Here is a 27,924-nt window from a genome sequence, read left to right on the forward strand (position 1 = left end):
TATTCATGCCCAAGATGTTGTTGGGAAATCATTCTTCTTAGCTAATCTTCTGGGGTTTTATAGGAAATAGGAGCAAGGGCCAGAAGATGAGTTGCCCTACTCTGTGATCTGGGTCTCTTTCTGGGTATCAACTGAATGCACCTACAGAATATAAAATCTTGTTTTTTGTGTGTGTGTGAGTGTGTGTGTGTGTGTGTGTGTGTGTGTGTGTGTGTGTGTGTGAACCAGCAAGTCCTCAATCATCAATGGAGAAGTGAAATGTGATCCCTTTGGGGACCCTGAGCTCCTGGCTGGGTCAGAAACTCACACTAGTTCCCATGTGTCACCCCCCCCCCGTTACACACACACACACACACACACACACCTTGTGTGCCAGCGGAGGTGGCCCACACCAGTCCCCTGAGCCCTCTGCTCCATTCTCTGCCCTTCCTGCCACACGTCTGTGGTGAACTGTAGAGAAGTGTGTTGCTTTTCTTTGTCTGACTTCCTATGCTCTTTAGAAACCTTAATGAGAAAGAGCTGAAGGGCCTGTAGGTCAAACACAGCTTTTCATTCCACGAAGGGAAGCTGGAGTCATGTTTTTTTTTTTACAGGTAAAAGCCAGGATTCTGACAATGTTTCCCCTAACATGGCTGCACCGGGGATGTGAAAGCTTGGGAGGGTGCAGGGTCTGCATTCTTTTCATATTTGGGTCAGCGTATCTTAAGACGTGGCCAAAGCAATCCCAGAGAAGTATCCTCTGTTGAATCAATCAAACATGGAACGGGAAAACTCCTGTCTCAAATAACTGACTTCTTTGCTCTATTTCTTCTCAGTTTACACTCTAGCTGTAAACATGGAGATGGCTTTGCGTCCCAACTATGCATAACTTTGAGATCTTGTACTGATTTAACTGAGTATGCCTATATCATCTGCTTACTGGTTACTTTTTAGGATGGACAAGAGTTGATTCTGAGTGAGGCTTTGTGTCCAAGTGGGATGGAGGGACGATGGAAACACCTTGTTGGTTTTCTTAAAATTTTCTCTTTTCCTTTTTCTTCCTTCTTTCCTCCCCTCCCGTCTGTTTCCCTCCCCTTCTCTTCTCTTCCCTCTCCTTTTCTTTCTTCCTCTTCTTTCTTTCTTTCTTTCTTCCTTTCTTTCTTTGTGTCTTTCTGTTTTCAGATAAATTCCTGCTCTCGGCCGGGCGGTGGTGGCGCACGCCTTTAATCCCAGCACTCGGGAGGCAGAGCCAGGTGGATCTCTGTGAGTTCGAGGCCAGCCTGGTCTCCAAAGCGAGTTCCAGGAAAGGTGCAAAGCTACACAGAGAAACCCTGTCTCGAAAAACAAAACAAAACAAAACAAAAAAAAAATTCCTGGTCTCTCTCTCTCTCTCTCTCTCTCTCTCTCTCTCTCTCTCTCTCTCTCCAAACTTTGCTGCTCAAATTGTGGTCCCCAAGGGACTGGGAGGGAGAGTCTTCTCCTACCCACCCTGGCCACCTGGATCCCCACTCCTATGCCTGACTCTGGGTCCATGTGACCATTTCCTTTCATGGCTCCTTTGCTACCTTTCATGCTGTGAAGGTTTCCAGGGTCTCTTATTTGAGTGTCCAACCAGGGGATGAAAAGCCTGGCAGCATTAGAGCAGATGTCAGGAAGCTGATATAGAAGAGCTCATGCAGAAAGGGGAGGGATCGCTCTGCATCTGCATCTGGGTCCTCCCTGCTTTGACTTCTCATAGCTGGAGTTTTAGAAGACCAAATTTCCCCCAAATTTTCTGAGCTCTGAATAACTGAAACTACCTGTTTCTTTTCTTCATACCCATTTCTCAATAGAAGGCTTGAGTAACAAGACACTAGAATAGAAAATGACCAGGGCACTGGGAAGTGAGGCCCTGAGATACCAACTCAGCATTTATGAGTTGTAACCCACTGGGATCTATTACAGTTCAGCTGTAATGAATACCACACTGGCAAGGGGAGGCCTGTGGCCTGGGAACTGGGGGTTCCGGGATCCCACTGATTGTTACACCATTTATTCTCCTAAATTCAGTTCTCACCAGGGAGGCGAGGACCTGTGGTTCCTTATCCTTCCTGAGAAGGTGTTAAAATTACCTAGGGTGTCAAGGGCTGGGAAACAGGGAGATGCTGGGCCCAGGAGACAAAGTTTCAGCAGTACAGAATGAATTAATTCCAGAGCTCTAACAAGCTATGACTACTTGATAGTTGCTGGGCATATATTTCACTTGCCACTGCCCCCCACCTCCAAATGTTGACTGTGTAAAGAAATGAATATATCAGTTAGCTTGGCCATGATACTGCATGCTTTTAGTATGTACAATTTCAAAAACAAAAATTTAAGAAGGCTGGATGGTGGTGGTACATGCCTTTAATCCCAGCACCTGGGAGGCAGAGGCAGGTGGATTTCTGTGAGTTCGAGGCCAGCCTGGGCTACAGAGCAAGTACCAGTACAGCCAGTGCTGTCACACAGAGAAATCCTGTCTTGAAAAACAAATTAGAAAGAATCAAAGCTGTGTACGGTGGCACACACCTTCAATTCCAGCTAGTCAAGAGGTAGAGAGGAAGGAGGATCGCTTATATCTAAGAGTTTGATGTCTATGGAGACACCAGAGCAGCTCTGTCTCAAAACGATTGTCTTTTACAATCACTAGAATATTTCTGGAAAATACAGATGGCTGAGCCCCACTCCCAAAGGTCTTCACTAAGGAGTGCAGAGTGAACACATGAGAGATATGTCCTTTTGTGGTACCCGTGTGCACATGGACAGGGTGAAGAAAAGAGCCCAGGCATTATTTGAGTGTGTATTACTGATCTAATGGGAACTGATCTCTCCGTTAGAATACAGAGCCCCAGGAGACACTACCCTGGGTGTGTCTGGGAGTGGAGCCTCCTCACTGAAAGGCCAGAGTCTGGCTTATTGCCATCTTTGCGGGGTTGAGTGGCAAGAAACCAGAGTGCAGGCCCAGTCCAACTCCATTGAAACCCTGGCCTTTTCTCCACCTTCATGAGATCCTTGGATAGTTGATTGCTCACTGTGCGGCTCTATGCATGAGATCGGTGGTGGTAGTGTGTGGGGGTGGGGGGGGGTAACAGTACCTTTGGGTTTTTATTAGGATGTAATGGGCTTGTCCTGTGGGTACACTACTTGGGGGGGGGAGGACAAGGAGAAGATTATGTTGCCTGTGCTGTTTTCAGAAATAACTCTTTTGGGGGCAGAAAGAGGGGATGGGTGAGTACTCAACATCTCAGGGCTGGAGAGAAGAGAAGTCACAGGATAGCAAAGAACTCTGAGACCTGATCAGACACTGATCCTCCAGGACAGTGTTTAGAGTCCAGTGTGACATTCCATGGTCTCAGGTCTCTCTGGCCAGGCTGCATCAGTTGCCTGTCTACATTGTTTATCCCAACCTTCAGTTTGGATCGGATCCAGAGATGGCTGTTTGCTGCCTCGCCTGGCTTTGTGCTAAGAAGACTGGCCACTCTTCGTGGTCTGTGTGGAGAACACAGGAAATCAGACTGTAAGAAAAGGGCTCGAGGCAGAGGCGCAGCTTTGTGCATGTGGGACAGACGGTCCATATCTTTAAATACATTTAACCAATATAGCAGCAGGAGAGCTTAGAATCGTGTAACTGCATGGGATTCTAAATGTGGGTGTGTTTATATGTAGTTACAAATCAGTATGCAAATTCCATTCTCTGTGGCTTAACATTTTTATATACATCCTTTCATGTACTACTACTCTTTTATTTTTATCAAGCTTCATCTCTGTGTTATTGATATTGCTGAGATTTCCTTCTGAGCCTTTTGTTCTGATTCTCATCACTTCCCTGTGGTAAAGAGTACAGCAATGAACATCCTTGTCCAAATGATCCACTTCCCTCACCTTAAACCCATGGGGTGTCCTGGATAGCTTTGTCAACTAGACACAACTTAGTATGATCTGAGAAGCAAATCTCATTTGAGGAACTGCCTAGATCAGATTGGCCTGGGGCATGTTTATGGAGGATTGTTTTTAATTGTTAATTGACATAGGGGGGCCCAGCATACTGTGGGCAGCACCATTCCCTAGGCAGGTGGTCCTAAGCTATATAAGAAAGCTAGCAGAAGGCCGGGCGGTGGTGGCGCACGCCTTTAATCCCAGCACTCGGGAGGCAGAGCCAGGCGGATCTCTGTGAGTTCGAGGCCAGCCTGGTCTCCAAAGTGAGTTCCAGGAAAGGCGCAAAGCTACACAGAGAAACCCTGTCTCGAAAAACCAAAAAAAAAAAAAAAAAAAAAAAAAAAAAAAAGAAAGCTAGCAGAGTGTGAGTGCCTACCTGCCAGCCAGCAACCAGCATCCCCCATGGTTCCTGCCACAGTTCTTCAGCAGTGAAGTTAGTTCCTTGGTTGGAGGCAATTTGCTGTGTGGAATACCAAACACTTCCTTCCGCAGTGATGGACAGTGATCTGAAAGTGTAAGCCAAATAACCCCCTGTGCCCCAGCAGTCACTCTCGATCAGTGTTCTTATTATAGCAATAGAAACGAAACTAGAACATGGGATGTGTTTCCCAAGCTTTGTTAACAGGTGTGAGTTATTTGGTATTTAAAAAGCTTGCTCACCAGAAAGGCAGTTCTGAGTAACTCACCACCCCATCAACATGAGTTTCTTTCTTTTTTCCCTATGGGTCTCTTGGCTCCTTTTGAGGAGTTTGTAGTTGGTTTCTTAACGTTGTTTCCATTAGTATTTTTAACCCACGAGGGTGACTCCATCTATTTTTAATTTCCCAAGTCTTTTCACACACAGGTGGTATCCTGTTTGCTTGATGGGCATCTAGATTGTTGTTTTATTCGAGTCACATGAGAATGAAGGCTGATTGCTGTAGTGTACAGATGGGGCATCGTGCTGTCTGATGGTTTGGGTGTCTGTTTATATGACGCAGAGCCTTGGTGTAGACTGGGTTTGTAGACTGGCAGATTGGAGGCTGGCAGGGGGAAGCTTGTTCAAGAAGATGTTTTTGTTGTTTTTAAGGTGGTAATGGAGGGGGAGGGCAATGTCCATGCTGAAAGTCTTGTGTTTACACTTTCCAGTTTTTGTTTTTAAGTACTTGGGCTTTCTTTTCATTACCATTTTTTTTTTGTTCATGAAATACATGGATCACATAAGACCCCTTAAATAAAATTCTTTGTTTTCATCTTTCTGCACACCCCACTCTGCTGAAAGCCTGCATTCCTTTCAGGGGTGTATAGCTAGCAAGAAGTGAATTTATGGGGAGGATTTTTTTTTTTAAAACAGCATTCTAGGAGCCATGTCAGAAAATGTGCAACCAAGCTACTCTTTGACACACAGACCCAGTCTAGAGGTGCAGACCCCATACTGGAGTTTAGGTTGTGGACAGACTATGTGTGTTGGGTTAAGAAGGGAAATGGAGCTGGGCGGTGGTGGCACACGCCTTTAATCCCAGCACTCGGGAGGCAGAAGCAGGTGGGTCTCTGAGTTCGAGGCCAGCCTGGTCTACAGAGCAAGTTCCAGGATAGGCAGAGCTACACAGAAAAACCCTGTCTCGAAAAATTTAAAAAAAAAAAGGGGGGGGGATTGAGCTCTCATCCAGCTTCTGTCTTGTAAGAAAGGGACTCTAGGGTGGCTCAGTCAGTTGTCCTTATCCTCAAAGTGGCAGAGACATCTGTCTCGGGAGACATCGGCAAAATCGTGAGAGTACAGACATAAAAAAGGGAACCATGTGTAACCTAGAAGGCACCTCATCTAAATATTTACCAACCAAAGATTGAAAATAGCTGAAAAAAAATGCCATTTGTTCTGAATATTTACAGTCTCAGTATCATTTTCTAAAGTAATAGCATAAAATAAGCATTTGTGTATTGAGTATTAGTTACCGTGTGTTAAGTGTAGTCACCTAGAAAGGATTTTAAGTCTACAGGGAGATGTGCATAGGTTAGATACAAGTGTCATGTCATTTATAGGATGGGCCGGAACAGCCTTTGATGTTGACATCTGTAATGTCTTAGAGTAAGTTCCTTGTGGACACTGAAGGATGCCTGCATGAAGACAGAGACCCTTCCCCTCTGGCCTTCTGTTAAATCTTGCTGAAGGAATGGGCCCATCCTTTACGTGCAGTCCTCTAACCACCTAAAACCGACACTCCATCTTGTCTTCCCAACTCCTACTTTTCTCCTGGGTCTCAGGGATCTAGACCTTTGTGTCCTGTGTCAGAGGGTCCCACACCCCAGAACACAGACCCCCAAGCCTTGTGGTCCTTAGTGACCAGAACGCAGGTATAGCCCCATGTGTACAAAGCCCAGGGGAAAATTTTTTTAGAGGTTTTCTAAGTTAGTCAACTGTGTGTTAACTTCTGATGGTCACATCACTTTAACAGTGAGTTACTTTACAGTTAGTTTACATTTCTAATCCATAGAGCTGCTAAACCCAGTCTTCCCCATGCCATGAGGGGAAGACTTGACTTATTTATCTGTCTATGGCAGGTTATTTCTGTGTAGCACAGGCTAGCCTCAACTTGACAATCCTCTTGGCATCTGTTTCTCAAGTGGTGAAATTATAGCTGTGTGCTACTATGCCCAGCTTTTTTTTTTTTTAATTTTTTATGTGTAAGAAGGGTTTATCCTATTTCACAAGTTAAACTTGCCTTGTCCTGAAAGTCTGGAGATTTTGAGAGTCCTTTTGTGTGTGCGACTGTGAGTGTACAAGGATGTGTGTGTGTGTGTGTGTGTGTGTGTGTGTGTGTGTGTGTGTGTGTGTGTGTAGGTGAGGTCTGGGATGGAAACTTGTCCACCTCAGGTATCATTTTCTGGGCGCTGTCTACCTTCTTTTTTGAGATGGAATCTCTCATTGGTTGGAACTCACCAACTAGGCCAGGCTGACTGGTTTGTCTAGCTCTACCTTCTCAGCAGTGGGATCACAGGCCACATCATCACACACCTGGATTGCGGTTTTTGTTTTTGTTGTTGTTGTTTTTTTTAACATAGGTTCTGGGAATCAAACTCCAATCGTCATGCATGCAGGGCAAGCACTGTATTGACTGATCCATCCCCCCGGTCCCCAAGAGTCCTTTATGGCCTGTCATGAAATTCATCCCTCTCAATCTCAACTTGATGCTTCTCATCTGGTAGCCATAAGCTCTCTCTGTGGAGTTCAAGGGCATAGATGGGCAGGGACAGTTAGCACAGGAGTCTACCCCCACCAGATTCTTGTGGGTACTTGGTGAGCAAGAGCTGTTTGAAAACTTGTGAATTTCCCCACTTATCATCTGGCCTGCTCATTAACCTCTCAAGAAGATGTGGTGAGACTCAGGCAAATGTCCAGACAAAGCTCTGGTTGATTACAGCTCCAGGCTTCCCTACCCAAGAACCAATTTTGTATTTCACGTGTTCGGAAGTGGAGCAGTCATGGAAGAGTTAAGTCTGGGACTGGGGATAACAGAGAGTGTGGTTTCTGAAAGATCTTTCAGTGCAGAGAGCAGCGAGCACCTCTGACGAAGGTTTCCATGCACCTGGCGCTTTGCTCTCTTGCAGGACTGGGTGGGGAGACCGTTGAGTAAACAAGGCTGGATGTCAAAGGTCAGAGGTGGGCTGGAAGCCAGTAACCCTGAACACTTGTCTTCCTCACCCCGACTCTCACACTATCCAGACAGGGCAAGGCTGGACTGCACTCTAGTGAGCCAGCGTTACCCATCTCTCCCCAGCTCTGCTTTCAGAGAGAGCATACCAGTAGTTGAAATTGGCCGTGATGGAAATAGTTACAGCAGAGAAATTGACACATGCCATGAAACAAGGCACCGCTGTGCACAGCCAGTACCTCAGCATGCAACCAGGCCTTACCCTAACTGCGCCTGCTGCCTCTGAGGTCAAACTGTGAGTGAAGGAGCCCCCCACCCGCCCACACGGTGGGGGCTCCCTCCTGGACCCCAGATTAGGCACAAACCACACCCAAACACTTGTTTTCACAGAGAGAACCTTTATTAAATGGGGAAGAAAAGTTAAAAGTGGCAGCTTTCTGACTCAGGCCAAAAACAACAGCAAATGACCTTGTAGGTGTGATTTTTTTTTTTTTAAAGTAAAAGAAGGGAGGTCTATGTGAGAATGGGCTAGAATGCAGTGGTGAAGGAGATAGGGGATGAGGGAAAAGGGGAAGGGGACAAGAGAAAGGAGCAGGGGTATTTGTCTCAGAGGGACAAAGGACTGTCTCTGGATAGAGAGGAGACAGTCATGGCACATAGGCAAATGGCAGTTTATAAAGATAAAGGGGGAAACCCCATGTTAGGATGAGGTGTTTAATTTTAATTGGACATGTCAATTAGGTAAAGCAAAGGGGGCTTTTGATTGCTGGACTTTGGTGGTCAGCCTCAGGAGGAGGAAGTGGCCAAATAAGGGAATGGACTTGGTGGCTCGCTTTAGGAATGGAATCTAATGGTTTCTAGCAAGGCCAAGGGAACGGGGGAAGGGCAAAGCCTGCCAAAGCCACATGCTCGAGTGGACTAGTGTCCTTTCCCACGGGCTAGTGGGCTAGTGTCCCTTCAGAGAGTGACCCTATTACCAGGCATGTGTTATACAAAAATAAAGCCTTCCCCCACCATATGAAGTTCAACTTCTTTAATAACATGTTGCCATCTTCTGGTCTTGTTTCTCAGTGACCCATCTACCACTCTGATCCCCAGCCCAGTATGCCATTTTGTTTCCTGATCTTCTGGGTCGTACTTTCTAGAGTCCCAAAGCCCAGTGGGCAGGTCCTGCTCAGCGTTTGTCCAGCAGTACACTTAGGGATGCTTTGGGGCCCATATCATTCCGTGACTGGTGTGTGTGTGTGTGTGTGTGTGTGTGTGTGTGTGTGTGTGTGTGTGTGTGTGTATGCTAAATTCTCTCTTTTCTTGTCTGCTTGGCTTCATATCATCAAACCATGGCATAGCTCCAGAGACACAGAAAAGTGGAAAGAAGAAGGGGAAAGAGTGAGAGGAGAGGAGGGAAGGAGCAGAAAGAGAAAATCGGAGAAAAGAAGCGTGGAAGGAGGGAAGGAGAGAATGGAGGAGAAATGCTAGCCAAACAGCACTCATGAACTGGCAAATAAGTTATAAAAGGATTGTGACTTTTAAAGTTCCTTATCCTTACTGTTATTATTATTTTGGTGTTTGTTTGTATGTCTCTGTGGATGAGTGTGCAACTGCATGTGCTCCTCTGTGAACACGCATGTAGAAGCCAGAGGTCAACCTCAAGTGTCATTCTACAGGAACCTTGGTTTTCTCACTGAATCCGGAGTTGCTGACTAGGATAGACTGTGAGCTCCAGGGTCTTCCTATCTCTGCCTTTCCAGTGCTGGAATTTTAAGCGTGTGTCCAATATTTTATGTGATGCTGGGGATTGAACAGATCCTCACGCTTGTGTGGCAAGCACCAACTGGGCTCTTTGCAGCCTCTGCTTGACTTGAGAAAGGTCTCACTCCACAGCTCAGACTGACCGGAAGCTCATGCTCTTCCCGCCTCTGTCTGGGTGCTGGGATCATAAGCATGCACCATCACGAGTGCTAGGGATTGTGGGAAGCAACCGAACCCAAAGGCCAAACAGGAGGGAGATGAATCTGGTCAGCAACAAGGACCAAGCCTCGAACTAATGGGGGGACCAGAGGTCCCCTTAACAGGAAGGTAAGGTGCTGCGTCTCCACTGTTCTCCTTGCCCTCCAGAGAGCCAGCCCCAGGCAGCTGACCTGTATGGGGGCAGGTGCTGGTAACAGAAGACTCCAAGTGGGTAATGGGTACGGGGGCGGGGAGCTGAAAATGTGGTGGAATCTCAAATGCTTTTTGAATTACCCTGAATTATAGTTGGCAGTAATCACAACCTTTCTGGTTCATTCCTTTGCCTGGAAAGAAGGGAAGAGATTAACCAAATGACAGCCTGGGGGTCCTGGAGCTGTAGAATGCTGGCCCCACAGGAGCCTGGGGGCTGAAAGGACCAAGTCGGTGTGTGCAGCATGGAGCCCATGGGGACCGGCCGTGCCCAGGAGCTCAGGAGGCTCCCCAAGACGGCGGGGGTTATTACAATTAGTTAAGTGCCTGTACCCAGCAGGCCCTGAGATAGGAAAGGCCTGCCTTCCCCATTTTGTTGATGTGGAAACGGCCAGGGGAAGTGACTCAGAGGCAGAGTGGAAACAAAGTATGTCTCCCGTGACATTCTGACTTCTGCTGGTCTGAGTGGCTGGCTCTTGGACTGTCTCCCGTGGGGCTTCCTTCCATGGAACATGCTTCTTCTGTGTTCTCAGGTCAGGCAGGGGAACTTGTGTGGGCAGAGCGGGAACTGGGGGTTGGGGACACTTTCCAGGTAGACAGATGGGCAGAGGAAGGCAATCTTGGTTATAAAGGCAGCCTGTGCATGGTAGAGACCAAGAGAGCTGTGGAGGCCACCTCGTTTACCACTGAGGTGGGTTTTGAAAACCAGGTCTTGCTGTTATATCAGGTTTCCAGTCCTTTCTTTAGCTAATTTCCAGGCAAAGAAAGAAAGGAAAAAAGGAAGAAAGGAAGGAAGGAAGGAAGGAAGGAAGGAAGGAAGGAAGGAAGAAAGAAAGAAAGAAAGAAAGAAAGAAAGAAAGAAAGAAAGAAAGACACGTGCTAAGGACTGTATTGCAATACTCCTGATTCTTCAGAAAGATTCTGTAGACAACATTAGCTTCATGTCCCAATAGAGGAAACTAGAAAGGTCACCTGGTCCAGATGGCACAGCTGTAAGCTGCAGAGACCTCAGACCAAAATTGCTGAAAATGACTGCTGGCATTTCATAAGTGAATGACCATTGTAAACACATGGGAGAATGCCTAATGTGAGAATAAGAGGATGTCTTTCCAAATGCATACATTAAATACTGGGAATGGCGGCCAGTGCCGGTAACCTCTAAACTCAGAATTCCAAGCAGGAGACTGTGGAAGTATAAGGCAGGACTGGGCCATGTATAAGTCCCAGGACATGTGTCAAACAAACAAAAGCATGGTGACACACACCTGTACTCCCAACTCTAGAGAGGTGGGGCTGGGAGAGTCGAGAGTCTAAAGTCAGGAGCTAGATAGTGATGGAGTTGGAATCCCGGCCCCCTTGTGAAAAGCTGAGCATGACTGCATGTGTCTGTAACCACAGCATTAAGGGGGCAGAGACAAGTGTCCCAAGAGCTCCCTAGACAGCTAGGCTGCGTTACAATGTCCACCAGGCAGAGGACTTTCTTTCTCTGCGATGTGTGTCTCTGGATATTTAGAAACCTTCCCTAGGCTGGGAGCACAGAGCTTGGTACTATGGCTGAGTCATCTGGAGAAGATTTAAATCCCACTTCAGTCCTACAGGTAGACAGCTCACCATTCAGGAAGAACATAATTGAGTTTCTTCCAGAAGATTATCAGGAGCTCAGAGACTGAATAGCCCCCTGGAGTACCCTTTGAAAGTTTGGGCCAAAAAGCTCTTATGGCCAATCAAAACGTTTCCTGTTTTAATCTGGGCCATTTCCTTGTGTTTGTTATTCTTTGCCTGTGGTCTGGGCATTTCTGGGAGCTGGGAGGTATGCTGAAGCCTGAGGTGCCTCAGAGCTGGGGTTTCACTGGTGCCATGGTACGGACATGCCTTAGGCAGCACTTGGAGGGCCAGGGACAGACCAGGACACTGGGTGGAGTGTCCAGGACCAGGGCTGGGAGAGCCAAGAAGTCTGGAGAAAGGGGTAGGACTTTGGCTCAGGAGCTGAGGGCCAGAGGGCTTTGCAATAGTTGAAAACCAGAAACAGGCTAAGGCTACAGATGAGACCGAGCAATCAGGAGGCAAGATGGAACAATCAGGAGGCGCAGGCAAGTCTCATTGAGGGGAATAGGAGCCTCTGGTGGGTTGTTCTCATCTGACTTGGAATTCAGTGATACACATTGGTAGCTTGAAATCATCCATGGTGGGAATATGTACCCCAGAGAATGGAGGAAAAGGCTGAAGATGAATACTTTCCCCTGGAATAGTCACATTAGATTTTGGAACATAGGTAAGGAACAGCCATGAGCCAATTCCCTTTGTGTCCCATTGCCAACAATGAGCTTTCATTACTTCTCTTCCTTCGTGTTCATGAGTCTTCTAGAACGTAAGCCGGGTATTATTGTAGGTGGAGAAAAGTTAAGCTGTTTCACAGGATCTTGGAATTTTTTTTTTTTTTTATTCTGGGACAGAGACACAAGCCGAGTGAGCAGGAGAGACCATAGAATCGAGGGTAAATCTCAGGCCATGAGGACAGGCTTCCCTAAACACTACCTTCCAGTTATTTCTGCTTAGAAAGAGTTTGGGTAACTCATTGCAGACTGCTGTCTGTTCAGGGGAGTCTGGGCTACATTCATGTGTTAATAGAGATATGGGTGCACTGCCTTGTGGGCTGGGGTCTTTGGACTCAAATCCTATGTTTTCATTCTTAGTTCTTCCAGGACCAGCGGAGACAAAGTCCCCCAGGGAGGCTCGAGATTGTTTCTGGGCTGCTAAATGCGGGCTGACACTTTGGTTCTTGCAGAGTTTATGTCACTGTTGGGGTGGTACTGCCTCTGTGTGTGTGGTGTGTGTGTGTGTGTGTGTGTGTGTGTGTGTGTGTGTGTGTGATATTTGGGATCAAATCCAGATCCTTGAACATGCTGGACAAGTGTTCCAGCCCTCAAGTTCACTTCTTAACAGGCATGAATTCTTGACCCATATCTTAAAACTTCTCAGGCATGTTTTCCCATCTGTGAAATAGGCTTCTTTGTTTCTGCCCATCTTTCAGGATTGATAGGCAAAGTGAGTGTGTGTGTGTGTGTGTGTGTGTGTGTGTGTGTGTGTGTGTGTGTGTTAAGATTTTTCTAGAATCTATAACTATTCTGTCAGTTCCTACAGCAAATGTGTTTTCTCAGGGACAAAATGCAGAACTGAGGGGCCCACATCAGGCTAAAGGTAAAAGCAGATTGTGGGTGACCAGAATGACTTAGCTAAAATATTTCTGCCAGAGCCCTGTGGGCCACGAGCCTGCTCCACTAGAGGAAGCTGCTCAAGATCAGATATCCACATCCTCTGGGCTTACAGGCAATGCATGACTTGTCAGCTGGTGTGGGTCCTAGTTGGTAAGAGGTAGACTATTCATATTTGGTCCTGCTCAGGATGGGGGACAAAATGTTCACTGAGCTAGACACTGTTTGGTCAGGTTGGGAGATGGGCGTGGTTCTCAGGTTAACCAGGCTGTGGTTTCTCATTGTTACACACACACACACACACACACACACACACACACACACACACACTTGATTTTTTTTAGAGTAGTTTTAGGCTTACAGCAAAATTATAAGAAATGCAAAGACTTCCCATAATGCCACCCATCACCACGTGCACAGCATCTCTCAATTCTAGCATCTCACGCCAAAGTGGAATGTTTGTTAGGGCTGGTGAAGACCCACTGACACCATTGTGACCTTCTCTGTAGTTTAACATCAGAGTCCATCCTTCACGTACCTTCTGTGAGATAGACAGGTGTGTAAGATCCTTGCCTACCATTGTGGAATCACAATGAACATTTCCATTGTCCTGGCATCCTCTAAGCTGTCTGTTTATCCCTCCCCTGTCTCCTCACACCGGCAACTGCTGGTCTTAAAACTATCTCCAAACTTTTGATTTTCCACAGTTGGAACCACACAGGATGTATGTAGGTTCTTTTTTTTTTAAGCTTAAAAACATTTGTTTAGCTAGGTATGGTACCAGGTTTAATCTCAGCACTCAAGAAGCTGAGGCAGATGGATCTCTGTTAGTTTGAGGTCAGGTTGGCATATATATACTGAGACCCTGTCTCAAAGAAAAATAAAATCACATAAGGTTCTTCCATGTGTTTCATGGCTTGACAATTCTTCTCTCTCTGTGTGTACACATGTGTTTATATATATATATATATATATATATATATATATATATATACATATATATGTATATATATATATATGAGGGTGACACACGTGTGTGGGAATGTACATGCACCAATGTGCATGTGCATACAGACTTGAGAGCAACCTTGGATCCTAACAATGGAATGTCACCTACCTTCTTTGAAACAAGGTCTCTCATTGACCTGGAACTCACCCAATAGGCTAGTCTGGCTGTGCAGTAAGCCCCAGGATCTTCTACACATCCATTCATCTTGGCTAGTTGCACATTTTGGCAATTACAGACGAGGCTGCCATCAACCTCCACGAGCAGGCGTTATGTGTAGTTGTTAAGTTTTCAGCTTCTTTGAGTAAATACCGAGGGGCACAGTCCCTTGATGCTGTTGTAAGGACATGTTTGGTTTTAGAAGAGATTGCAAGACTGCCTCCTAAAACTGGTGCACCAGATGTTGCTCGAGTTCTAAAAGGTCTTTTAATAAAAAAAACCCAGAGCCAGCTATTGGGGTAAATATGGAAAGGTCAGAGAGACAAAGGAACAAGCCACTGCCACATCTCACCTCTCCAACTCCTCAGCCTGAAAGAGCCTCAGCCAATAGGCCTCTAGCCAAATGAGCTTCCTCAGCCGAAAAGGCTTCAGCCGAAAAAAGCCTCTATACCTGAAATGGACACTTCTGCCAAAACAAACAAACAAACAAACAAACAAAAAAACCCCAACCCTTTAGTTCCTGTCTCCTCATGCCTTTATACACCTTTCTCCACCCAGCCATCACTTCCTGGGATTAAAGGTGTGTGTGCTTCCCAGTACTGGGATTAAAGGTGTGTGCCACCACTGCCTGGCTCTGTTTTCTCTCCTAGACTGAGTCAAACTCATGTAGTCCAGAGTGGCTTTGAACTCACAGAGATCCAGATGGATCTCTGCCCCCCACCCCCCAAGTGCTCGGATTAAAGGTGTGTGCCGCCACTGCTTGGCCTCTCAGTTTAATCTAGTGGCTTGTTCTGTCCTCTGATTTTCGGGTAAATTTTATTAGGGTACACACCATATCCCCACAGGCTGCTGTGTTCATGGCCCCCACATTCTCACAGCAGCTTTCTCGCCCTCTTGGACAGTTCTTGCAAGAGTGGGTGCAGCAGTTCGGGCTCAGAAGCATCTGAAGGTCTCGTTCCTGAGTTCCTGCCACTTTGCCTTGGTCCTGTCTAGGCACAGGCTAGACCTTCCCTGCTTACTCTTCAAGCGGGGATTTCTTCCTCCATCCCTCTCATCAGTCAGTGACGCACACAACATACGGATGTGGAGAGCTCCCCAGTTTTCACCATCGGCTCTTGAATTTTACTGACCCATTTAAGTATCCTCTCTTACTGTTCCCCAGCATTTCGGGGGCAGCTGGGGTGTCTAGGACTCTCCTACTGAAGTTGTGGCCCTTGGGATGAGGTTGCTACCTAGATTGATAGGACGGTAATCCCCATGAGATGACCAAAGACTCAGATACCTACCCCCTGCCCTCTTCATTATGGGTGCAGGGGGTTGTCTGTTGTAAACTGGACGTGGGTAGGATGTCTTTCTTTCCAGCTCTGAGTCCTTGTTCCCATCAGCACAACACAGCGTCATTACTGTGCCTGGCTTCCCGACGGGCTCTCGAGGGTCCAGCCTCTGGCATTCACTGTTAGCAGCAGGGTTTCTGTTTGGATTGGCTCATGCTGATGTCCTAAGGAGACAGGCTGGCTTCCGAACAGAAAGCATTTGGAGGCTAAAAGGCAAGATCGAGGTGCCAGCATGGTCAGGTTTGGATGAGGCCCTCTTCCCGGGGACACGCTGTTTACCTCGTGCTGTGGCATAAAAGGGGTGCCAGAGCTCTCTTGGGTTCCTTTTAAAAGAACCCTAATCCCACCCATTGGGGCTCTGCGTCTCAACATTCGTACCTTCCCACACCGGCATCTTGGGGGTTAGAATCTGAGCATCTGGACATTAAAGGACATTAGCATTCAGTCCATTGCAGGTAAGGTCAAGTCCCTGGGGTCAAGTGTCATACATCACTCAACTTCCCCGCTCAGATGTCTGTCTCAGAATCTTCCTTGCGAAAGCCTTGTGCAAATTACCGCGTACAGATAGATGTCTGCCAGACCCAGTAGATGCTGAAGCCGGCAGGCCCGCACACTTACTGGACTAGCTGCAGTTACTTCTTTGTGCTCCTGACTAGGACATGCTGTTTGGGGACAAAGCACGTTCCTCCTCTTCTCCATCCTAAAGTAGCATCGCCAGCATCCCTTCTGGATCCCCCCAGGCCTTGCCACTTCAGTCTTCTCCCCCATCTCCCAGCTGCCAGCTCTGCATCTTTGCCTAAAGGCTTTCTGACATCTCCCTTGTGCAGAACTGATTGGAAATGCCAGGGACACTGAGCGTAAGAAGTGGGAATAAATGCTCCCAGATCCCTCTCTTTCTGAGTGAGATAGGCTCCATCCAGGTCCCTGTAGTTCCAAGCAGGTGGAAATTGGGCTTGCTCAAGAGCACCCTCAGTGCCCAGCCCTCTCTCTGTCTGTCTTTCCTTCCATGTCACATTGTTCTCACACTCCTAGGGGTGCTTCCTGCAGATACCCCTCAAGTAACATCTGGATTCCTGTTAGATCAAGGAGAATTCAGATAGATTGTTACTGCAGAATAGAACACTAAGGTCCGAAATGTATAGATAGAGAGAGGCATACAAATACAGATAGACTTCTAGAACATATACACATGTTCTCCTCGCTGTCAGTCTTGTCCCAAGCTGTAGCTGCCCTTGTGAGCTCTGAGCCTTCTGCTCCCCCTTTCTGCCTGCCCTGACCTAAGAGGCATGTCATGTTTCTCCCCAAATCCCTATGACACCTCCTTTGTCCCTTCCTAAAACAAATCTCCGTTTCTGTTGTTGTTTGTGTGTGAATGTTATATGTATGCATTTGTGTGGGTCTGAACACATGTACATGTGTGCACATGGAAGTAGAGGTCTTTTTCATTTGCTCCCCACCAGAGACAAGATCTCTTGCTGAATGGAGAGCTCATGAATTCAACTAGCCTGGCCAGCAAGCTCCAGGGCCCCACCTGTTTCTCTCTTACTGCCCCCAGGGCCAGGGTTGTGGGAGCACACCAGCACACCTGGCTTTTATAAGGGTGCTGGGGATCTGGACGCAGGTGCTCACATTTGCACAGCAGCCACGTTATTAACTGAGCCCTCTTCCCAGCCTCTCTTGTTTTGTTTGAAAGGAGTAGTTCCTTAGAGTTAACGACTGTTCGCATCTTTTCCTGATACCTGGCTCGGTCTAAATAAATAATCATAGGCTGCGTTCTGCTTCTAAAATACTTGACTCCACATCTGGAACACTGCCAGCTCCATCATTTCCCCCCTGATTCCCAGTCTAGGCAATTCCCCCTAAAATCACACTCACGTGAGAAGGGACACCTTTTATAGCTAAGAATAAGCCTCAGTACTAGGGCCTAGCTCATTCTAGAACAAGCTGGGTGGTTTTGGTTTTGAGGCAAGGCTCTGTAGCCCACGCCGGCCTCACCTTTATGGTAATCTTTCTCCATTGGCTTCCCAAGTGCGAAAATGACAAGGTGTGAGCCGTTATGCCCAACTTTAGTGTGATTGTTTTAGAAAGATTCTTGGAAATTGAGAACACCCAGCCCTCACCACAGACACACTCAATGTCAGCACTGAGGACAGAGCTTGGAAATACATTGGTGATCCCAGTGTGAGCCTCGGCTGACGTCATCAATGCATAGTCACACCTTTCCTCCCCTCTTTTGGACATTTCCTGCTTTATGATTTTATGGATTTTTTATAGTGTGTGTGTGTGTGTGTGTGTGTGTGTGTGTGTAAGTGTAGCCATGTACATGTGCGTATGCAGGCACACATGTCGGAGCGCAGACCACTTCCTGGAGTAAGTTCTCTCCTGCTGCCTTGCGGGACTGAGGATGGAGCACGTGGGGTGGTCAGGCCTCTTCCGCTGAGCCATCTCACCGGCCCCATTCCCTGCTTTAGAGCAGCAGAGAGTAGTAAGTCCTTGATAGCTCTGTTGGATGCAGAGGTGAGGCTAAGCACAGCTGAGATTTGGGGTGAATAACAGTTTGCAAGGATTCTTACAGCTTGCAAGGATTCTTCCAGTTCACCTCTGTGTCAAGCCAGGCTATCATCAGTACTGGCTGCATCATGGAGAAGCCCAGGCTAGCTCCATCTATCATGCAGAACAACTTTCCACACTAAAGAGTGTGGAATGGGGGCTTCTCTTCCCCTGGTGGACCTTTCTGTGATACCGGACCCTCTACATGATGAGTTCCTATGAGATCCAGGCCTCCTACGATGAAAACTCTGGCTTGCATTGAGGTTGTGGGCCGACCAGCCAGGCTAATGGCCTGGTCCTGATCTGGGCACTGTGTTGTCTTCTTTGTTCTTCATTCCCTTGGGGCCACCGAGTCCCAAGTTCTGTTTCTTCTCAGATTTTCCTCTCGGCGGCGGCTCGTGTCCCCCTCCTCCTGTGTGTCACCGTCTCCCTCCCTGCCTTTCCTGCTCTGCTGTGTCATGCCACCGCCTCCTCTCACAGCTGCTGCATGTGCTAAGTGTGGGCCTCTTGCCTGGGAGCCAGCGTCAGAGGAGAACAGGGAGGGAGACAGGTCCCCTAGAGGATGGAGCCTGCGTGCTTGCGAGCCTCGAGTCTGGACTTTATACCTGGATGCTTTGCGGCTGGCTCCTACATGCCACAGCCTCCCTGGCCGAGGCAGCTGGAGGCCCTTGCAAGGAATTTTTAGGATGAAGAGAACAGGCTGTTGCATCAGTCATGGAGCTTGGGGGTGTGCCAGTCTGGGGGATGAAGCGTGTGGCTTTTAGGAGCTCACTCTGGGGCTGTCTGTGTTGTCTCCACAGGACTGCAATGTGCCGGTCCTAGCTGCTGTCTGAGAGGATGTCCGGGGTGTCTGAGCCCCTGAGCCGAGTAAAAGTGGGCACTTTACGCCGGCCCGAGGGTCCCCCGGAGCCCATGGTGGTGGTCCCCGTAGATGTGGAGAAGGAAGACGTGCGCATCCTCAAGGTCTGCTTCTACAGCAACAGCTTCAACCCAGGGAAGAACTTCAAGCTGGTCAAATGCACAGTGCAGACGGAGATCCAGGTAAGGGTTCAGCACTCTGACACTCCTACTTCCTGGGCAGAGAAGCAGCCCTTCTTGAGCCCAGCAGCCTCTTGTAGCACTGTCCAGGTAGGGGACAGGCTGGCATCAGGAGAGATGTTTTCAGCTTGCCAGGGCAACCTCCTCCAGCTGTGCACACTCCATTTTTCTAGGCAGGACTACAATATGCTGGCTGATTTTAACCTGCACTTATTGAACATGCATGATATTGAAGTCTCCCATGAGTGGACACGATGAGGACATACCCATTCTCTTCCAGAACATGCCTTCGTGATGACGGGAGGGGAAGAGAAATTGGTGCTTGGACAATTCCCCGAGGGCTCACAATTTGAACAAAGGAGTCTGGGTACCTTGGGGGACATCTCCCCAGGTCCAAGGGAGCTAAATTGGCTCAGTGTCACCAGCTCTTCTAAAGTCTCAAAAGCCAATGTCCATGAATCGACCCGTGGCTCCTTTCATTGGTACTGTGGTGGTCCTGGCTGCCAGGTCACTGTGCTCTCTTCCACAGAGCACGAGACACTTCACACACCAGAGCAGAATGCATTGATGAGTGTGCCATCTCTCCTAGTTAACATCCTTGCTATGGTTTGGTGGACTCCTGTTTCCTGTAGCTGATCTGATTAGGGCCTCGCTCGCTCGTCACATGGTTTCTGATGAGAAAGTATGAGAGTGTGCAGAGAGAAAGCCTCAGCCACCTCTCAGGAGGCACCTTTTCTCCCTCCTCTGTTGACACTTGAGTCTTGCTTGGGTGTACCCTTTCTGTACATAGCTGATGCCATCCACTGCTAGCTCAACTCATTTGTTCCCCAAAGTTAATATGGTTTCCAAGCTGCAGGGGTACCATACTGCCCAATCTTGAAGACAGAGCAAGAGTCTTCAGTTACTCTGACTAGGACGCACTCTGTGGAGACAGCAGAGAGAGGGCACTGGAGGGCAGATGGGACTGAAGTAGTGACGCCACTTTCCATGAGGAGGACACGGTGGAGAATGGCTAGAAGGCTGTCTCAGTGAATAAGCAGATTTCAAATGCAGCACAGGCTATGTTTATAAGTATCCAAAGGAAAGGTGGCCACAGTAATGGAAGGTGAGGAACACTCACCTGGAGACTCTGGAGTTAGGCAGGAGCTAGGGAATTGCATAGAGTTGCTGTTGGTTTGGTTTCGAGGCAGGGCCTCGCTGCATAGCCCAGTCTGGCTTCACGCTCACTCTGTAGCCCAGACTAATCTTGAACTCATGATCCCCGTATGTCGGCCTCCCAAGTGCTAGCATTACACATGCACAGGATGCCACACATAGTTCTGAGGCAGGGGAGATCTTCCCGAGGTTGTGTGATGGCTTTGTGGGTATTTAAGGGCAGAATGTATACCAGGCCTATGGAAAGGGCAATGGACCAAGCTCAACAACGGTTATGAGTATCTGAGGAATTTTCGGGAGGGGCACAGGGACAGAGCGGATAATAGAGTGAGGTAACTATCTTCTAGGAACTTATACCCATTTTGATATTTTTCTGTTCATGTTTCCTACGTACAAAATATCACCTTCCAATGTCATCTTGTCATTGCAAGCTGTGACTTTCAAGCTACCTGGACTTCCAGTCAAGTGAGACTCCATCTGGGTTGCTTGTATGGGCTTGGACCTGAGTGCTTAATGAATGTGTGTACAGATTCTCCCAAGGGGACCCTGCCCAGCTGTTGCTTTGTGTTAGGGACTAGAGATGACAGGTGAGGAGTACCTAGCACATAGTGGGTCCCTGGAACCGGAACTGTTGGTTGTATGACAGGTGAGGAGTACCTAGCACATAGTGGGTCCCTGGAACCGGAACTGTTGGTTGTATGACAGGAGAGGAGTACCTAGCACATAGTGGGTCCCTGGAATCAGAACTGTTGGTTGTCTGTTCTGTCATTGCCCTGAACAGCTGAGAGCTGCTGATTTTCCAGACAAAAAACAAACAAACAAAAAACAAACAAAAAACCTTCCATGTTTTATCCCCATCTACTCAACTGTCTTATTTTCAAACTGAGACAATGACTACATTTGGATTTTAAAACAGATCAATGTTGTTCAAGGAGTATGCTCCAGGGCTGGGGTGTGGCATAAGAAATTACTTACCTGGTTTCTATGTCTAGTACTACAAAATGAAGGGAGGGAGGGAGGGAGGGAGGAAGAGGAAAAGGGAAAGGGGATAGAACCACAGGGAAGCAAAAAGAAGAAGGGCTTTGGACTTGGAGAAGAGATTTGGACTGGATTTTGTCTCAGTGGTAGGGTACTTGCCTATAATGGGGAGACTCTAGGTTCCATCCTAAAAGCACATCCCCCCAGCCCTACCCTGAAAATCATGAATACATTCTTTTGCAGCGAGACTTCTCAGAACCCTCAGTGGGCTGTTTTGCCTGATGAATTACTAAAATGGGGCCACAATGTGGTGCTTTTCATTTGCTTAAAGGAATCCTTCTTTTGTATGTGGGACCTGTTAATTCTCTGGCAAACCTAAGGCATGTTTCCCCCTGACACACACACACACACACACACACACACACACACACACACACACACACACACACACACACCCCTAAACTCTGTAGCAGAGTAGAAGGGACTGAGAGAGGAAGGGTGGTGGGAAATGAGCTGAAAGGTGGTAGCTCTAGCGAGAGGGAGACACAGACTTGGATGGACGGCATGTTCTTGGGAACAGATAAGTCGATAGATATGTGGAGTCAACAGAAACAGATCATTAATTAAATGTGGGGAGGGAACTGAAGGAAGGAGACAAAGATGACTCAAACTTTGGCTCGGGCAACAGAATGGGTGCTGGCATCATTCACTGGGACGAGAAAGGAAGCACACCCTAAAATTTCAGCTTCACTTGTGTTGTGTTTGAAATATTTTTGAAATGCCCCTCTGGAGGAATGTGGGCCTGCAGCTCAGAAAAGCAGGACACAGATAAGAGGATTTGGGTACCATCATGCAATGGATGCCATGCCAGAGAACCAGGTCATCTCTGAAGAAGGAGTAGAGTAAGAGAAGGTTCCAGTGAGGGTGATCAGGGAGGCCAGATTTCAAAGAGCTGAGAGAGAAAAAGGTAGTAAAAGAAAAGAGAAATCAGCAGAGGCAGGGGAGCCTAAGGCAGGAGTGGTTAGCGGTACAGGATGATGCTAAAGAAAGTCTTCCGATAAAGCCAGAAACGGATTCATTGGCTTCAGGACTCCATGTCATCGATGACATTTTTCTGGGTAGTTTCAGCACAGGAGGCCTTTGGTATGGGTTGGCACATAGAGAGAGAATTAACCAATATAACAGAGTGCTTTTGGCTGTGAAAGGAAGGAGAAAGGGAAGAGAGTAAGACCATTGCTACCAAAGGGGCATCACACAGTCCTAAATTGAGAATGCATGTGGCGGATTTGAGGCCATGAGTTCCCCAAAACTGACAAAGTCATGTTAATAACTTCGTTAATCTCACCTCATGGGAAAAACTGATATAATGTATGATGTGAAACTACTTTTTAAAAGGATGATGTAGGTTACAGAGTGGAGACTGGAAGGAGTTAAGTATAGCTGTAGGTGGAGGTCTGTGGAGAGACGGTAACAGTGTAGATTAGTCTAGCCATGGGTATGATAATACTGATGATGGCACTGAAAATGGCAGAAATGATGGCAATGATGGTGGTGATGGTGATTATGATGGTGGTATTAGTATTGATGATGGTTGCAGTAGTGATGATGGTAGTAGTGGTATTGGTGATGATGGGGTGGTGGTTTTGGTGATGGTGGTGGTGATGCTGCTGCTGCTGGTGGTGATAGTAGTGATGATGTTGGCAGTGATGATGGTGATGGTGACAGTGGTGATGGTGGCAGCAGTAATAATAGTAATAATAGCAGGGACTATGATGGTGATGGTGATGATGGTGGTGATGGTGATGATGATGATGATGGTGGTGATGATAGTGGTGGTGGTGATGATGGTGATAATGGTGGTGGTCATGATGATGATGGCGGTGGTGGTGATGATGGTGGTGGTCATGATGATGATGGTGATGATGATGGCGGTGGTGGTGATGATGGTGATGATGGTGGTGATGATAGCAGTGGTGATGATGGTGGTGATGATGATGGTGGTGGTGATGATGATGGTGATGATGGTGGTGATGATGATGGTGATGATGGTGGTGATGATGGTAGTGATGATGGCAGTGGTGATGATGGTGGTGGTGATGGTGGTGATGATGGTGGTGGTGATGGTGGTGATGATGGTGGTGGTGGTGGTGATGGTGATGATGGTGATGATGGTGGTGATGATGATGGTGATGATGGTGGTGGTGATGATGGCGGTGGTGACAGTGGTAGCAGTGATGTTGGTGATGGTAGAAGCTAACATTTTTAAAAACCCCACATACATGTTATTTCACTGACTTCTCAAAAGGCCCCTCTGAAACACATACTGTTATTATCTTCACTTTCTATTTAAGGAAACTCAGTGCAGAGGAGTTAAGCAAATTGTTAGCTAAGTGGTGGGTTTTGTTTTCAAACCCAGACAACCCACCTCCAGAGTGTACACTCTTAACCAGTTCAGTCTACAGAAAGAAGTAACTGCAGCTCAGAGAACAGAGGAGTTGGAAGTGAAGGGCTCTGATGACGTATCAGAGATACAAGAACACGGAGGAAGTGTGAAGAACTACGGCCTGCCTCCGGTAGACAGGACTGCATTCCCTACGGTGAACTCTGGAGGAACCTGGCTGGGGAGTGGGGCATCCTCCACTCTGTTTGTCTCTCTGAATATAGGAGATGCTGTCCTATTTTCAAGTGGCAACCTTAAAAACACCATTCCTAGGTGATTCTGGAGAAAGATTCCATCTTGATAAAGAATTTGGACTGGTCAGGCTGTGGACGGTGGCTGAATGAAACCCTGGCTGTGGATGAGACCACACAGAAAAGCATCCTGAATATTCTGTCTTCCATCCCACAAATATTGTTGTGTTCCTCCATGCCTGACACATGCATGGGACACCGGCATTCTCCAAACATGGGCAAATTCCCTGTTCTTCTAGGGCCTCCTGACGAAGGCTGTGATTTTGACTCACACCCATGAATGCATCTTTAAAACACAATGCAAGTGCTCTGATAGAAACAGAACCTGGGCAAGTGTGCCATGCAGAGGAGGGGTTGGTCCAGGTATCAAGGAACAGCTTTGCTCACTGCCTATTTGAGGACATAGTCCCCAGGGTGTGTAGGGATGGGGCCCTGGCCCAGCATCCTTGCCTCAGATTCTCCTGAAGTTAGTGACCTCTTCCTCCCCTGCTTCCTAACCTTATACTCTCCTCCCCCATCATTTGGTCTTGACTTCAGTGAACTTTTCTGTTTCACTCTATGTCCCTTTATCATCCTCCCAGTTCCCAAAATGCTGCCAGCCCTTTCAGACTTGCCAAGCACATTTCCCTCTCTAAGAACACTGCGTCAACTCCAACCCTCTCTCTTGGTCGTGTGTGATGAAACAGAAGCATCAGGACTTGCCCCCACACAGCTCACGTTGGTGTCATGGATCCACAGCATCCTTACTCCAGGCAGACTGCCGATTTCAAGTTTTTAATCAAGATTCTCAAATGCCTTCTGTGTCAACGTAAATGCCCCATCACGTGTTCTCTGTGCTGAAAGAAAGCAGGCACGGCTGCCCTTATCCATGATCCTAGCTCTCTAGATGGAGAAGCAGGAGGATGGTGAGTTCCAGGCCAGTCTGGGCTACACAGTGAGACCCTCTCTCCAGAACAGGACAGGTCTGAACATCATCACTGGGCTTAGCACCTAAGTCTTCACAGAAAGCAGGCAGCTGCTGAAGAGACTGGTGCTCAGATGAGGAAAGTGTTCTGCCCTTCCTGAATGCCCACTTCCCTTTGCTTTGATAGTCATGGGAAACTGTGTTTGCTAGGAGCCGACTCTGTGGCAGGTGGAGGCTTTACGTCATTGTGTTTCCCTCTAAGGTGCTCATTTGCTAGTCTGAGAGAGGGATTAAGACAACACCTTGCAAACAGGTAATAAGGATGTCAGCGGCCGGAGCCTCCTTTCCTGTTTTCCTCTTTGCCCGCTCGTACTTCTTGTTTCTTTCTTCTCTTCCTCCATCCCCAGCTCATTTGCAGATAGGGTGACCATAGGTCCTGGGTTACATCTCAGTCTGCACACACTGTCCAGGGATGACTAGCAGTGTCCTGCTAATGTCAATCCAGCCATGAACTGGAGGATGAATTCTACGATCACCCAGGCCTGAGTGTCAGACTCCTCTCTGATCAGCACACTGAAGGGCTAGCTTGCCCTGTCTTCTCCTTCTGGCTGATGCCTGCTGATCCACTCTGTGCCCAACTCGGCCCATCCTTAGAACTTCTCACGTGGGAAAGCCCTAAGCAAAGGATGGGCTTGTGCCTGTGATACAATATATCTCAAGAGTTGCCGGAGCCCATGTGATGATACAATGTATCTGGAGTTGCCTGAGCCCTGCACGGCCTCCATCCTAGATCCATTTTTCAGCTCCTTCCATGTACATATGAGTGGTCAAGATTTATTCTTACCAGGTTTGGCAGCTGGTATCTGTAATCTCAGCATTTGGGAAGCTGAGGCAGGAGGACTGCTGTGAATTTGAGACCAGCATGAGCCACATCATAAGTTCTGGGCTAGCTAGGATTACATAACTAAACCCTGTCTTAAAAGGGGCAGGGTTGGAGAGATAGCTCAGTAGTTAAGAGCACTTCATCTTGCAGAGGACCCAGGTTCGATTCTCAGAACCTACATGGCGGCTCACAAGTCTACAATACAACTTATAAGGGATCTGATGCCCTCTTCTGGCCTCTGTGGGCACCAGCCACTCATGTGGTGCACATACATACATGCAAGCAAAATACTCAGACACATAAAATAAATATATCTTTAAAAAAAAATAAATGCCGGGCCTTGGTGGTGCACGCCTTTAATCCCAGCACTCAGGAGGCAGAGGCAGGCAGATCTCTGTGAGTTCCAGGCCAGCCCGGTCTCCAAAGTGAGTTCCAGGAAAGGCACAAAGCTACACAGGGAAACCCTGTCTCAAAAAACCAATAGATAAATAAATAAATAAATAAATAAATAAATAAATAAATAAATAAATAAATACATAAATACATAAATACATAAATAAATAAATAAATAAATAAATAAATAAATAAATAAATAATAAAGGAGAGAAGGAAAAAAGTCATCTTGGTTTTGTCTTGAAACTACACTGTCCAACCAGGCTCCCCCACCCTGTCCAGGTGCATCCTTTCTACCCAAAGTGGGCTCTCCAGATTGCAGGGGTCCTTTGGGTGCTGCTTGCCCAAAAGCAGTCTACTCTGCCCCCACTTCCACTCACTACCATCACCTGTGAAGCCCCACAAGCCTCCCAGAATCCCCGGGAGGAGACGATTCAGGTATTGTGACACACAGTCCTGCCCTATACTTACAAAGACACTTACCCCAGGGGCTTCAAGTTTAGACCTGTTGCCTAACTAAATACAGGGTGTTATGGGTAAATGTTTTTGTATCCCTTGATTCATATGTTGAAGCTCTAATCCCTAATATGATAGATATTGAAGTAAGAATCATTAGGAAGTGCTAGCACTGAATGTTGGTGTGTCCCTCAAAATATTTGTGTTGGAACCTAATACTTAATCTGACAACATGGAAATGTGAGACCTTTGAGAATGTGATTAAATCATGAATGTCATTAGAGATGCTTAAGAAGAAGTTGAGGACCTAGTGAGCTGGTTCAGCAGTTAAGACTGCATACTTAGCTTGCTGAAGATTGAAATTTGGTTCCTAGCACCCACATTAGGTGGCTCACAACTGCCTATAACTCCAGTACCAGGGTATCCGACAACCTCTTCTGGCCCCCATAGGCACTATACTCAGGTATACATCTCCTACCCACACACACAATAAACATAATTAAAAATAAAATTTTAAACATCATTTTAAAAAAAAAGATGTTGAATGCCCCTGCCCACCCCCTCTACTGTGTGAAGACTGAGCATAGGCCCCATCTTGGCTGAGGTTCTTCATCACCTCTGCATTCCTCACTTCCATCCTTCAGAGGCTGTAAGGACAATGCCTCAAGCTTGGAGGTACAACAGGAAGAAAGGGGAAGCTATTCATAGGAGAAGGCTTGGCCCACACCAGGCTAGCCCCCGGCATGAGAGCAGCCCATGAAACATGGAGGGAAGGGTTCAGTCAGGAAACCACAGACCAGCACCACACAGTGACATAAAAAGAGGCACATTTATATACACTTCCTCTTTTCTGCACCCTTTCTCATTTCCTGTGTGTGTTCCCAGCCCCTCACACATGCGGACACTTACTGCAGTGAGGAAAAAGAAGATGTGAAGCCTAATGGGTAGAGACTTCAGTTAGAGCCTATCTATGCATAGACTCATGACATCTGCAAATGAGGAGTTAGGTGTCTGTGCTGCTGTTCTATTTTTGATCTGATGGGTTCGTGGTTGAATGTCCTCCTTAGAGCTTTTATCACCTTGGAATGAACGATTTTGGAGTGATAAGTTATGCAAACTTTAGTATTTTGCTCTGCAATCCCCATTTGAAAATTATCTGTTATACGAACCAAAGACTCGGAACTTATATATAGCTACTGTCTCTGTTTCCTAACTCTGCCTTAACAGATTACTAGGAACCAATGATTAAAACAACAGACATGGTACTCTCATAGCTCTAAAGGCTAGAAGTCCCAAGTGCAGGTGTTGGAACCTCACATACTCTTTGCTTCCCTGCCTCTTCCAGTATCTGATGACTCCTGGTGTTCCTGGGCACTGGAAGCATCTCTCCACGCCACCTCTCTATTCATATCGCCTTCTTTTCCGTAGCTTTTATAAAGGCACCCT

At 47.2% G+C, this 27,924-nt stretch overlaps 1 protein-coding gene across 1 annotated transcript in view; it reads left to right on the forward strand.

The window, feature by feature from the left end:
• The window catches only part of Ptk2b (protein tyrosine kinase 2 beta), a 129,506-nt gene that overhangs the window by 50,268 nt on the left and 51,314 nt on the right, over positions 1 to 27,924 (forward strand). Inside the window, 1 exon segment of the mRNA XM_052732893.1 lies at positions 18,781 to 19,021. Within this exon segment, the coding sequence (XP_052588853.1) occupies positions 18,818 to 19,021 (204 nt within the window). The 5' untranslated portion in view covers positions 18,781 to 18,817.

The sequence above is a fragment of the Peromyscus californicus genome, unplaced genomic scaffold (genome assembly GCF_007827085.1).
Source record: "Peromyscus californicus insignis strain IS unplaced genomic scaffold, ASM782708v3 Scaffold_12__1_contigs__length_115047231, whole genome shotgun sequence".
Taxonomy (NCBI): Eukaryota; Metazoa; Chordata; class Mammalia; order Rodentia; family Cricetidae; genus Peromyscus; species Peromyscus californicus.